The following is a 14,783-nucleotide window of genomic DNA, read 5'->3' on the forward strand; positions in this document are numbered from 1 at the left end:
GTAGTTACCCTATAATTTTAAAGGGATGGGTGAGTACTGGATTTAGTGACGAATTGTAGTACAACTATACAAGACTAACTTCATCTGAATATGATATTTAATAAGAATAATAACTTCAATAATAAATATTATATTAATTTGGTAGGGTAGTCGAGGGGTGGTAGGTCATTCAAAATATGAATTGCCAGATAAAATACTTCGCCAAGCCACTCAGCCACTGCGTTATAATATTCTGTGGTACTATAGAGCAGTGGTTTTTTGAATCCCAATTAGTAAAAAATCCCTAGCTAAAACTTAAATTGGTCCGGGGTCCCTTTTTTTTAAATATTTAATTTCAATTAAAATAAATTGATTATCAACCTTTTTCGCGATAATCAAGTTAATATCCGGAATTTATTTCAAACGATTACAAATATATGCACCAATTTCACCAAAATAAATTTAAAATCACTAGAGTACTTATATTAACGAATTCTCATTGATGATTGATGATTTTCATTTTGTTATAATTTAAAAACTAATATTATTATACCTTTATTTTCTATATATTATAACATTTTCAATTTGTTTTAGGTTATTTTTATTTTGTCAATAAAATATGTCAAAAAAATTGACTATTTAATAAAATAGGTTCGTTGTAAGTTGCTATATAGACATATAGTAATATTAAACATACATAATATAGGCACAATTTTTGTTATAATCATTCAAAGTTTAAAAGTGAGCAAAACTCGTCAAAATCTCGAAAATTGCAAATTACATACTTTGTGAAGTTACAAGATTAAACAATTTTTAGTAAAGGATAGCTAAGGATTGAAAATTTAAAACAGGGTATCTCGTAAGTAGTTCATATTTGTCACAAAAAAATATATAAACAGTTTTTTTTTATTGCTATTTATTAAGTTTATTCAAATTTAACACCATCTATTATATTGTAAACTCCTGTACAGTAGAGCGGTATCCACCTTTTTTAATTTTAAAAATTTGAAATACATTTAAAATTTGTTTTAATATATTATAACCAAATATTGTCCATACAGTATTGACAATATTTGAATAATTGTATATTTTTTTAAATTAATAGAATTCAAATTGTAGATAATATACTCCTTGTAAACTTTAAGTGTTGGTTATCAATAGATTTGGCCCAACACTGGTAACTGCTTATATATATTATACAGGAGGCAGTGTATGGCAAGTTCCTTATATAAAGGAAATCGTTCCGTTCCTCGTTTTTTCTTAAAAAATTAATTTGTTCCTTTCCTTGTTCCTTAAAAAAAAAAGAATTCATTCACTTAGAAAACCTTTTTTTTCTAGTTCCAAATAAAATAAAAATTCTTATTTAATCATTTATGTTTTTTTTTTCATATGCAGTTCTTTAATTTTTAATTATAATATAGAACTACAAATAGGTACATATTTTATAACTCTATTTTTAGACTTTCTTCAAAATTAAATTGTTGGCCAACGTATGTCGAATGTCTTATTGTTTATTGTTATAAATAATTATATTTGATATAATTATATAAGTAGGTATCTATTCATTTCTATATAAATTATAACTTATAAGAAATATTAATAAAGTGACTAGAGACTAATGACTAATAAGTAATGATTAACATCGATACTCGATAACGATCATTAATTAGCAATATACATTATACACATTAAAAAAAATATATCGTAATTTCAATTATTTACATAGGTCATCTATGTAAATTATTGGAACTAGAAAGAAACAACAAATTTTGTTGATTTTCCTTGAAAAAAAGATCTAGTTCATTTTCTCGTTTTTATAAGAAGGGATTTGTTCATTGTGTCGTTCTTTAAAAAGGAATTCGTTCCAGAAATCCGTCACTTTTGAAACTCGTTCCTTCCAAACACTGACAGGAGGTACTTTAATTGTAAAACCCCGTCCACACTGGTTAAAATATTATAGTCCAACTGTTATTTGAAACAATTGAAACATGTTCTTTATAGTATTTAATTTTTTTAGATGGCGAAAAAATACCTTACTACTAGGTATAGTTACTTTCTATACGTGTTAAATCCAGCACCTTCATAAATATTATACATCAGAAACTGAGTATAAAAGGTAAAGTACTAATACAATTAGTATAGCTAATTAAATACTTTTAAGCAGATATATATATATTTTTATTTTATAATAATTAATAACTAATTCATTGAAATTAACAAAAATAATTAATAAATAAAATATTCATTACAAAGAAATAAGAAATTAGTGATAATTTAAATAAATATATGTTTGATATTACATAATAAATAATGAAACATTTATAATAATTAACAAGCATTTATGAAAATATGTAATACAATTTTATTGTATCTAAGTACCAGTTGCACCGTGAGTTAATAAATAGTTTAAAAAAAATAATAATATATTTATTTAGACATATGTATCACAAAGATATTTAAAACAAGTATGGCTGGGTGTTATCAATGGATAACTTCCCAATCCTATTATTCGCCGTTAATTTTATATTCTTCCTTTATCAAATCTAATTATTGTACAAATAACTGTATAGATTGTAGATGTATTTTAAATAATAAATAAAAAAAAAAAAAAACAAGTATACAATTAATAATGTAAATATTAGGTACTGTAATTAATTACTAGAATAACATAACAACTAATAAAAAATAATATTTCTTCTTAGTGTATAATAATATACAAAATATTCCACGTTCAACGAGAAACCAGAACTATCCCGCGCATACCAATGGGCTTGTAATGTTGTAGTAGTGGGAAACAACGAATTTTCATCTACTGTCTCTCGTTGAACTCGGCATAGATAAAATATTTTAAAATGTTTAGTGTATTATACTATTGAGCATAATAAAGTATAGAATATACTGTATATTTTATACAATATTATGTTTTGAATAGCGTTTGCAGGGTTTTACACTGGGGTTGAGGAATATAAAGATTTGAATAGACATTCAGTATGCACATATATTCATACTATTTATTAAATGTTGTATTGTGTACAATGTGTACATAATTTGGTCTCGGAGGGTTATGACCACCATACCCCCTCATTGATACACCACAGTATATTTGAGCCAGTGACCTATTATAAAATAAAACTAACATTCATAAAAATAATAAATAAAAAAATATTGAACAAAAAAATAAAATGTTTTAGTGAATTAATTAAGTACCTAATTATCATTTAATATTTAAAAAACTGAGCCTTAGTGTTAAATTAACACATTTTTAATAAATGTATACAAATTAAAAGAATATTAAACTTTTAATTAGTTAATTAGATTAGAGCCTTAAAACAAAGCATGAACTTATAAGAAATTTGTATATAAAAACAATTCAATATTATCAAGTATATCTACCAGTATAAAAACGTAAATTTAAAATAGTAAAATTAAAAATATTATATTGTATAAATGTTTAAAAAATTAATTCAATTATGTAAGTAGGTACATTTTATATAAAAATTTAAAATGCTAGCAAGATAAAATAATTTAAGATTTGTATAAATATAATATAAATTCAACTTTTTCATCTGTATGAAAGATCCATATACTCTAGTTATATGAACTTAATAGTGTTGCGTAGTTATAGTACACATTTTAAAAGAAACAGAATAAACGTAGCACCAATAGATTTAGAAAAAAGAAAATTTGATTTAAAGCTGTTTACAATTAATTAGTTCATTGAATTTTTAAATCCTCAATCTCTGGTGTTGTGGTTTGAGATGCCCTCCTTTTAGGCACAATACCATTTATCTTCATATAGTCCATAAATTGTTTAGGTACTTCGGCCAATACATCTTTTGCTAAATGTAAATTAGCAACACTAGGGTCAAGATTATGATAACTGTTAAATGCAACAAACTGGACAATATCCCTTGCTGCTTTAACTCCGTTCATTTGTAGTCCTCCTTTATCAGCGTCCAATTCTTCCATTGCATCAAATTCTGCATTTCCAATACCCACAATAATTATAGAAACTGGTAATGAAGATGCTGTAATAATAGCCTAAAAAATAAAGGATTAATAATAATTAAATAATTTATTTTTAACAGTTTAATTAATAGATAGTTAAAAATACAAGTAAAAATGATATGGACAAGATATAGGGCTGGGTCTTTATAAAATATATAATTACTATTTAAAATTTTAATTTCAAAACCATTTTAAAAGCATGAGCTATACTAACTAATTTTTTTAAAGATTTTATAAAAATAAACTACTATTTTACTTTTATATGAGCATGCTAGCAAATATTAGGAACAAGTGTAATTCATTAAATTAAAATATGAATATTAGGAATAAGGGTAATACATTAAATTAAAATATAAATTAAATAAACCCAACAAATAACAGTACCTGTATGGTATCTGGCATGTCAGTAATAACTCCATCAGTCAGTATAAGTAAAATAAAATAACCAGTCCCATCTCGGTTATTTTGAGCTATTTTAGTTACATGATTGATAACAGGCGCAAAATTTGTAGGTCCATATAACTGCACTTGATTAATACAATTACGATATGCATCTAACACACCTAAGTATAATATAATTTAAAATGATAAATATTACAAATTTAGGAAAATTATTAATAATTTATTTGGTTTTAGGTTATATACCTCTTACGCCAAAACAATGTGGATTTTCAGGATTCATATTAACAAAAAATTCATGTGATACTTGTCCATTAGGTGGAATTTTAGCTCCGAAACCCAACACAGGGAATTGTTTATCAGAATCATAGTCTTCAATTATAGATACAACACTCCACATTGCTTGTTCATAACTATTCATACTTGCATTATTTATGAAATGCAAAGATGATGGTTTTGAGGGATTACCATTTGAAGCTAAAAAATAAAATAATATATTGTACACAAATTACAGTAAATAAAACTATAAATATAATTTTTTTGCCGGTTTTTAAATGTTTTAATCAAACAAATAAATTTAGTCTTATAAACCATGCAAATTAAACGACATACCAATATTACATTTTAATTAAATAAAATTATTAAATTTGTTAAAACATTTTTACATTTTTATAGAAATTATCAACTAATTTTACCTGTAAAATCAACAGCTACTGTACAAAATATCTCTGTTCCTCCTTGAACATAATCTAAGAATGTATAAGTGGATTGTATTTTTATGTATTCTACACGTATTTCTCCAGAATCTTTGTAATCTTTTTTTTTTTCCTGAAAAAATTTGTTAATCAAGCAATATAATATATAGAAAATTAAATAAGATAACAATAGGAATATATAAAAAAAAAAAATAAATACTTTTTTCTTTCCATTAATGCATTTAAAAGTAGCATTAGGATTCGAGAGACCTTTTAGAGTGGTATGAAATTCACCAATCAGGCTATGATCACCACTTGAATTCCAATCAAAACAAATAATTTTTAAATCACGTTCATAATCCCCATTACAAAATGTCCGAACAGGAATAGTAAATTTCTTCCATCGAGGAGTTAATGTATCCTTAATAACCTTTTCAAAAATATTTAATAAGACATTTTATAAAACCATAATATTATTATTTATTGTCAATATACTAAAACTTTTTACTTACATCAGTTTTATAAACCAATGTGTAATTGCCAGTATCTGTAAGTTTAAAGATTTCCAAAAATGGATCAGATTTACCAAAAAAATCTTTTTTGTCCAATTTAAATCCGCTCATTTCTAATATTACTTCATCTCTATCCATACCCAATTCTTCCGCTGTTATAACTAAATAACTACTTTTTAAATTACCATCACGATCTGTCAGCTGTAACTTGTTCTAAACACAATAAAAACAATTATTTATTATGAACAGAGTCCCCCTACCTACAGTGTAACATAGATTTTCTTACACGTTTGTTAGCAACAAGTTGTCCCAAAGGAATTGTAATAGTTCCAAGAAAATCATGTGCTGACAAATCTTTATCTTTTGAATCAGTATCGTACACTTCAAACAACAGCGGCTGTTTTTCTTCAAATCTGTAGCTTATCAATACTTTGGAAACAAAATTTGGATCCTGATTATTTTTAACAGTTTCAGTTCGGTGAAACTCTACCCATTTATTTTGGCCAAATGGTTGTACGTATGTTACACACATCGGGTCAGATTTTGACATAACATCTGTACCAGACAGCCCCCTAAAAATAATAAGAGGTAAAGTACAATTTTTAATGGTAAGAATCAATCAAAATTATGGTTTTTATTTTATTTTGATTTTAGTCAACATAATTTATTTTTATACACTTATTATGTTATTTTAATATCAAATTATTTAAGTAAATATTTTAAATAAAATATTTAATTAAAAGTAAGTTTTAGATTACTATTTTATATTGGAAATTTAAATTTAAAAATATTGTTTTAATAATTTTAATAGTACTTACATAAACACACACACATGTTTTATATGTATTAAAAGCAAGCTTACTAAGTTTAATCAAAACATTTGGATATACAATTTCTTTTATAATTTAGTGTTAGAAATATATGAAATATTTATTTTATTTTATTCTCAACAGTACAAACACTTTAATAATGTAAAATACATATACGCTCTATAGAGTATATTAAAATAATATATTAACAATAATTTGCTTTCACATTATGTCATAACCATTAAAATGTATTCAATATTTATTGTTATTAGGTAAGTGTATGTTAAAAATTAAATTAATATACTATCTGTTGACTGTCATTACAAGTACTCGGCAGAAGAAAAAACACAATTCGGTCTTAATGGGGTTAACAGAGTATTGGAATTTGGGATGTATAATATTATTATTCAATTACACATTTACCTGCATGCCAAAGCTAACTCAATATCGGCAGACGGAGAAACGGCTGATCCTGGAGTAAAAGCCATAATATTGTTTTAATTCAAAATTTTAAATCAATTAAAACGCTTAATAAATTACAGCCTACAGGCAACTATTAAGTTTATTAAATGTATTAAGTTATGACAATTATTTTTATTATTGTTGTTTAATTCATGAGTGTACAGAAAAACATATTAAAGATAGGTAGCCAATAGGTTATATCATTGATTATAAATACTATATAGTATATTTAATCAATGGTAATATTATGAAATACGAATATTTAACTTATTAAAAAAAATATAGATCGAAAATCTATCAAAAATTAAACGTCAATATTACACTTGAAATATTATTCTTGGCACGCTGACAAAAAAAAAAATTATTTATTTAAGAGTATTAAGTAGGGATAAAATGTTAGATGATAACAAAAAAAGTGAAAGTAAATATAAAATCATAATTAATTACTCATGGTCATAGATAATATGTAAAGACGGACTATAGTCACAGAAAACATTTAATTATTTTAATTATTTTATAATTTATATTCATGCTACATCCTAGATGAGTCGATAATAATTATTATCATGATTCATGGTGCAGAACATGATAAAGAAAAGAGGTACGTCAGCAACTTTTGTGATATGCAAGCAATATGGCTGCCAACACCATGGGAAACACATAGGAAATAGTCGGGATGCGCCAACATGATTCAAATTCGGAAAGTTGCTGACATACCTCTTTTCTTTATCATGGTGCAGAACTGCAGATTACAGAAGTATAGACCACGGTTGTATATAGGACCAACATACGGTTGTACAACCGTGGTACAGACCAATATACGAGTACACAACACGTCCCTAAACGACACGTAAATCCTAAATTCTGGTACAGTGGTTCCCAATTGGTGAACCGTGGACCCCTCAGAGGTCCACATGTTGATGTTAAAGGGCCGCGGTTGTTTATTCGTCACGAATTAAGATGTATAAATGTATAATTAATGTACATACTGAAAAAAAATGTTCTAACTAGGAAAGGGATAAAAAACAGTTTTAAAACGACGTTTATATTACTTAGATTTTTAAAAGGAAGGAGTTTATTTTGACGCCTCAAACTGCTCAAACTATTTATTTAAATGGCGAACTATATAGAAACTTAGGTGTTGGCGACATACCTTTTGATGGCTTTTTTAATACAAATTTTTCGGTTTTTTGAATTTTGTGGTGGAAGGATTTCCGAGTGAACTTTAAAACTAAGCTAGATAGTAAATTTAATAATCTAAAAAATTAATTCCAGTTGTTCTTATTTTGTTTTTTCTTGTTACTTTGAAAATTATCGGGCATTTTCCCAACCCAAACGTCTGACCATGTAAATACAATTTGTTACCGCGAAAACCAATCATAAAGTTGAAAATAGAAGCATTATTATAGGTACTGTTACGAAAGAAAAAGACAGGCACAAAAAGATTTTTTTTAAAACACATCAATAACTGCTTAAAATCTAAAAGACTAAAACTAAGAAGATTGACTGTTTAGGTAGAATATTAAGTTTTAGTTTGAAAATTAAATTAAAACAACTATAGTAAACTATAGGAATGTGAAATTATATAAGCACAAAAACAATCAAATAAGTTGGATAGGTAGATATATTATGTTCGTAGTTGTATTATTCCCAATTTGAGAATAACTATACCTACCTATTGAATTGAAATATATTGTTTGAATTCTATCTTAAACTTTCTTGCTTTTTTAATAACAAAAATGAAAAAACTGATTTTTTTTGATAAAAAACAAAGTTCAAGATAGGTACACAAAAATTTATTTTTTTCTTTAGGTTTATATAATTTACAATATACAAAATCCAGGTTCAAATTCTGGTTATTATAACTCTACCCAGTAGAATTTCCTAAATTAAATTAAATTAACTTAAGTATATAAAATATTTTACAAAATGTACATGTATATTTATTGCTAGGTAATTAATAAATTTATCTAGATTTCATAATTATAAATGATCTGGAGCTTAAAAACTATGGTTTATTAATAATTGGGGTGACCATCAATCATTATTGTTGGTAAATAAAAATATACCTACAATAATTACCTACGTACCTATAGGACATAGGTAGGTACTCTAATAAATAATAATAAAATATAAACCTAATATAATAATTATAATTGGTTGATAGATCTATAAAAAATAAATTATTATTATTATAATTTATAACCGTGTATAATATGCAATAAAATATAAGGTAGGTAGGTAGGTATAAACTGGACACGATTATACCATTGATTATAAATACTACAATTTAAAAATTATAATCAATGATTATACTTATAAAGTTATATAGGTAGGTACCTATATCAAATATTCAAATGGGTAGCGCAAGGGTTTAAAGAACATTATTTTAGAATTATTATCTAAATTAAATCGTATACTAAGAAAATTAATTAAACGATAGGTACCTACATACTGTATTACCCATATAATATTGTAATAACGTACGTATGATTTATAACGGCTTTACTATATTAGTAAGGTACCTAGATATACTTAGGTATATTACACAAGTACAGCTTTTAACTTATATTCTCGGGTAAAAGTAAATCATGTAAGGAAATAGTGTCGTATAATGTTAAAAAAAAAACATTAGCTACCTATATGTAATAGTAGTATAGTACTTAGGTACCTATTTAGAATTAGGTAGATACTTATTATTTATCACTTGTGTATAAATGTAACATGTTACATTAGAGACAGAATAAAATACCTAGGTACTAAATTAAACGAATCGTACACAACATGTTTATAACATTAGATATGGAGATCAGGAGATCATTATAGAAAACTAAAATTGTACTACTGTTGTAGGTAGGGTACAGTAGTTGTACCTACCCAAGTGCCGATTTAAACACCTTGCTTAGACAAATGGACCTAGGTTGGTAGGTGGGTACCTACCAAACGACAAACAAAATGCAATAATGTTGTACTTTCCGTATTTTCTCCTGGGGTTATAGTTCTAAGGGCATATTAAAGGGATGACCAGTTACTAGGCATTTATTTTTATAGATTTAATTTTTTTGTATAGGTACATTAAAATACAGTTAACAGTTCCACTTATATGTGATGGGTAGAGATAAATATTGAATTTTGAATTACATGTTGTATTAAGAGGCCTCGCTACAGCTATTATTTAAGGGGCAACATTTAGGCAAATTCTAATCTCGCTTAAGCCACCCGGAAACTATGTTTTAGTTGTAAATGATTATTAATAAGTCAAAACTTAAGGTCTTTTGAGCTAAAATTGACGGTAGTAGCAAGGCCTCTAAGTATTATAAATTAAAATATACCTATATATTGTTATACACAATTATTTTTATAAGTATAGTATAGGGCGTATAATATTTATAACATTATTGAACAGTCCAATATTTTTAGAATACCTATTGTACCTATTCATGCGGTTTGCGGGCTTACATAGCAGGAATCTATACCTACAACTTATCAAGCTATACATGGTATAATAAATTGTAAGTTCATCCCACAAAAGTCAGAAAATTTAAACAAATATCTATATCCACATCGAAACACTATAACATATTATTATCAACACGTTACACGTTTTAAGACTGAAACACTTGCCAAAATATGCAATATCGCATAAGAATGCATTTTTGAAGGTACCCAACGCTAATGCTGGGTTGCACAAAACATTTAATGAATCAATAGTGAACTAATGGTCCCTTAAATAAGATTTAGTGGCCCATGATTGATCCATTAAATTTTTAGTGTACCATTAAATGTAATAAATTGTTTATGCAACCCAGCATAAATGTATATTGTGTATTATATTAAATTATAAAAATAAATAAGATACGCATTACCTACGTATTCTTATTTTAAAATGTTGTACATTTATTATATCGTAAGGTAGTTTTTGTCAGATAAAATTTTAGACAAATAAGATAGGTAACATTGGAATTGAACGAAGAATGATTGTTAAGTAGGTATAGATGTGTTTTTTTCGAAAACCCAATAGATCTAATGGACACACTTACAATTTTAAGTTAGGTACCTTCAATAATTTATTATAAAACTAGTACCTAAATATTACAACACAAATATATATATTATATTTTAGAACATTGACTAAATTACTAACAATTACCTATACGGCTATAATGCTATATAAACGTATACTTTGTGGATATACTTATTCGAACGTGTATGGAATTTCATACATTTATAGTAGGTATAATATTCATGGCAACATCAAATCCGATGTTAGTATCCTTTAAAATTATCGGAGATAAAATAAAACTATGGATCATGAATGGACTGCAATGACTATAGATTTTCTTATGTGTTAATTTGTTTAACGTTTAAAACTATATCCATATTTACGGGCATATCAGTGGCGTATTTTAGGACTTTTTTTTTGGGTGGTGGGTTGTCCAATCAATATTTGATATATGACAATAATTTGTATTCGTCAACTATCCAACTTTAAGTTTGTACAAAACGTTATAAAAAATGAAATATTAAAAATGCTGGCATCCTATTTCTTTTGGGCTTAAGGGGCAGGGTTTTTATCCCCTCCGAAAACCTCCTAAATACGCCACCAGATCATTTGATACATACAATAGCGTTAGGTATCTATATAGACCTAGTAACCAGTGCCCACTGTTGGTAAGATAGTACCTATATTATTCAATTCACTTGGTACCTACTATAATATTTTATAATATTTAAAAGATAATAATACATATATATCCTAAATAAGTTTAAAATTAAACTTTATGTATAGAACGTATGCGTCTAGGTACCTTATGTGTTGTTGTTTCATGAAATTTTTAAATGTTTAGTCACAAAACATTACACTTTTAAATTGCTGTATTCTTCATTAAATTATATTGAAAGATAAAAACTGTACAATTAGAAAATTTTCAAATATAGGCATTTTTATAATTCAACATAATTATTTTAGCTTAATAAACAAATGTAATGGAGTAAAATTCATGATATTATATTCGTTTATTGTAAGCAGACTATTAATTTGTAAATATATAAATAAATTGTATAGGTACCATTAACATACTTGGTGGATATATACCTACCTAATTGACTTTATATGAGGCATTAGGGCATTAGCTACTCGGTTTTCATTGTATTTATAATATAGTAGGTACCTATTTAATAGTTTCGTAATTGAAAAATAAATGTAGTAAATTAGTATCGGGAAAATTAACTTTTTACAAATTATAAGCTACCTATTTTAAACAGACGGTTTATATAATGCAACTTGAAACTAAATAGTTTTATGCACTAAGTCGGGTAAAAACTCAAAAGTGGTCCAAGGTACTTTGATTTAGGGGAAATTTCAAAAATTAAATTTTTTTATAAATTCAACCAGTGCAAATGTTACTACAAATTATTATAATGTCTATTGTCCAATGTATAAACAGAGTATTAATATTTTACTACATTTGTTATTGAAGAAATATTTTTTCCATCGCTTATGCCTTATTTACAATAATTTACAAATACTATTTTTTTATGAATAACAATAAAATTATTAAATCCTTATCATACTGGTACCATGTAAATAGCCCAACCCAAAAAAATATGGCCCAAGCTGTAGGTATATTGGCATGTTAAAATTAGTGATTTGTATTAGTGTATTGTGGGCATTGATATATAAACAATAAAATGTAATAGGTAGGTAGGTATTTTGTACAGTTTACCTACCTATTATTATTTGTTATTAGGTTAATATTGAACTCAGTTCGGTATTATAGGCCGGTGTGTTATATATAAGTTATATCATATATTTTAAGAGGTATTTATACATTTTTAATAGCTATTGATGTATCTCATTGTCAGTTACCGTTGGAGAAGTCTCATTACTTATGCAACCCGGGCACTGTTTACAATCATATTCAAATTATTTGTATTTCAAATTGCTAGTAACAGATGGATAAGTTTAAATTGTTTACACGAGTAGGTAGGTAGTAAGAATAAACGTTATTGCCGCTATAGATTTACAATAATTATATTTAATGAATAGTTTAAAAAATATTCTTAATCTTAAAAACGCATCACCAAACACTAATTAATATTAATAATAATAATAATTTGGAAGAAAAAAATTGTTCAGTTAATCAGCTCCGCCTCGTCTGCATTTGTACAGAGTTGTTCGTGCTGCTGTCTTGTGTGTAAACACGGTATCTGAAACACAAGGTAGTTTCACAATTACAATTTACAAATATTTTTGTCTAAACTGAGTGGAAAATAATGTTAAATGTTTTTATGTTAACGAAAGCAATTAAGGAACGTGATCAGTATAGCGTATAATTAGGTACCAATAGGTACTTAGATATTTCAATATTTGGCGCCTAACTGCTCAATAATATGAAATAGATAGGTACTGTGAAAAATGTTTCTAAAATTAGGTCTATACTAGACACTAGACAGTGATCACTCGAGTGTTTAGTGTCTAGTATAGACCAGTAGACAGTAGGTAACCCAATAATAGGTTTTATTATTTTTTTTAATGATCTGCCACAAATTACATGTTTTTTTTTTGCTTAAGCGTTTCTACTTACAAAACACAACGATGCACATCACATTGATTCTTAAAACAACTGGGAGTCTGCTGGATAGGGTTTGAATTGATCTTTGGAAAATCGCCATTTGTTTGAATCACCTATGATTAAGACAAACATTGATTCTACATTAAATCATGTTTTATATTTAGTCTGAAAAAATCATTACTCATATAATATGTTGGTTATTGTTATTGTTATTATTATGGCGATGATGATGATGATAACGATTGATGATGTATAATATGGGTAATCGGGATATAGTGCGAGGGCCGAGGACCGACCGTCAGTATCGTCCACCACACCAATCGATCAACGTACCGAACAGTTTTTATTAATAAAGAGATATTTGTGGCTTGTACTGTTACTTTATTTTATTTAACAGTATACACACCCCTCGTCATCAGCATCCCCATGCAATTTATCCTGATCGACCAACAATTCAATACCTAATAAATAATAGATCATTTTATTATTTATCATATAATACCTAATGAGTATTAAATTGCATATTTCGCTAGTTCATAGTTTTTTAAATTGATTTATATTCATATTTTTAATTTCTATGTTTTCCTCTAAACTAGGTACCTATTCATTTGTTTATATTGTTGCAGAAAAAGGTCGACGAGAACGTGGAGAATATAGCTGCAGTGAAAGTTAAAATCATTCTGTTTCATTCAAGCCACGGATATTTGAACAGACTGAATGAAGGATTTTGATAAATTTGCTTATGAGGATGTAAGCCCACTATTTGTTTTTTCTCTCTGGCCAACGCGTAACATAGACAAAACGCATTTACGCAGAATCATTTTTTCTTTGTTTTTGTGTAATCTTAGAGTAAAATCACCCATTTCAAAAAAGATAGAGAATAGTATTTTTGAGGGGAATGACATATCAATTTTATATTTTATTGTTATTTGACTTTGTATTTAACTTTCAAAATAAACAAAAACATTTTGGAAATTTAAATTATGTTTAAATGGTTTTGAGACAATATTTAGACAAATCGATATGTAATTCCCTTAAAAATATTCTTTTCTATCTTTTTTGTAATGGGTGATTTTACTCTAAGATTACTTAAAAACAAAGAAAAAATGATTCTGCGTAAATGCGTTTTATCTATGTTGCGCGTGGGCCAGAGAGAGAAAACAAATAGTGCACTGACATCTCCTTATTCCTAGATGGTTTTTGTATTTGTATTTGGACGTGTTGGGACATAATTTTTTTTTTTAAATTTTAATAAATGTTTATTAGTAATATTATTAACAGTTAAACAAAAATATGTACATAATTAAATATTTGTTAAATGATAAATAGCTGATATATATCTAT

General features: G+C 26.5%; 2 protein-coding genes across 2 annotated transcripts in view; both read right to left on the reverse strand.

The window, feature by feature from the left end:
* Positions 1–2,130: 2,130 nt before the first annotated feature.
* LOC132949083 (copine-8-like) lies at positions 2,131–7,301 on the reverse strand. The gene is made up of 8 exons (XM_061019858.1): positions 6,826–7,301; positions 5,880–6,165; positions 5,594–5,806; positions 5,302–5,511; positions 5,082–5,214; positions 4,633–4,863; positions 4,372–4,550; positions 2,131–4,020 (listed from the first exon to the last, which is right to left on the reverse strand). Exons 1-8 carry the CDS (start codon positions 6,888–6,890, stop codon positions 3,694–3,696), a joined length of 1,644 nt encoding a protein of 547 aa, XP_060875841.1. The 5' UTR covers positions 6,891–7,301; the 3' UTR covers positions 2,131–3,693.
* Positions 7,302–12,882: 5,581 nt separating this feature from the next.
* LOC132949017 (homeobox protein orthopedia) overlaps positions 12,883–14,783 on the reverse strand; it is a 47,696-nt gene continuing 45,795 nt past the window's right edge. The window contains exons 5-6 of the mRNA XM_061019763.1: positions 13,452–13,552; positions 12,883–13,074 (exon numbers count right to left, since the gene is read on the reverse strand). Of these exons, the coding sequence (XP_060875746.1) occupies positions 13,482–13,552 (71 nt within the window). The 3' untranslated portion in view covers positions 12,883–13,074; positions 13,452–13,481. The remainder of the gene's footprint in view (positions 13,075–13,451; positions 13,553–14,783) is intronic.

This window comes from Metopolophium dirhodum, chromosome 7, assembly GCF_019925205.1.
Source record: "Metopolophium dirhodum isolate CAU chromosome 7, ASM1992520v1, whole genome shotgun sequence".
Classification (NCBI taxonomy): domain Eukaryota; kingdom Metazoa; phylum Arthropoda; class Insecta; order Hemiptera; family Aphididae; genus Metopolophium; species Metopolophium dirhodum.

What these genes read in the sequence shown, in the direction of transcription:
- LOC132949083 (XM_061019858.1), bottom strand. Translation starts at nt 6,890, where the DNA reads ATGGCTTTTACTCCAGGATCAGCCGTTTCTCCGTCTGCCGATATTGAG. An exon ending in AACTTGTTGCTAACAAACGT is followed by an intron (nt 5,807 to 5,879) that starts GTAAGAAAATCT and finishes TATTGTGTTTAG; the next exon opens with AACAAGTTACAGCTGACAGA. An exon ending in GCATTAATGGAAAGAAAAAA is followed by an intron (nt 5,215 to 5,301) that starts GTATTTATTTTT and finishes AAATTTTTTCAG; the next exon opens with GAAAAAAAAAAAGATTACAA.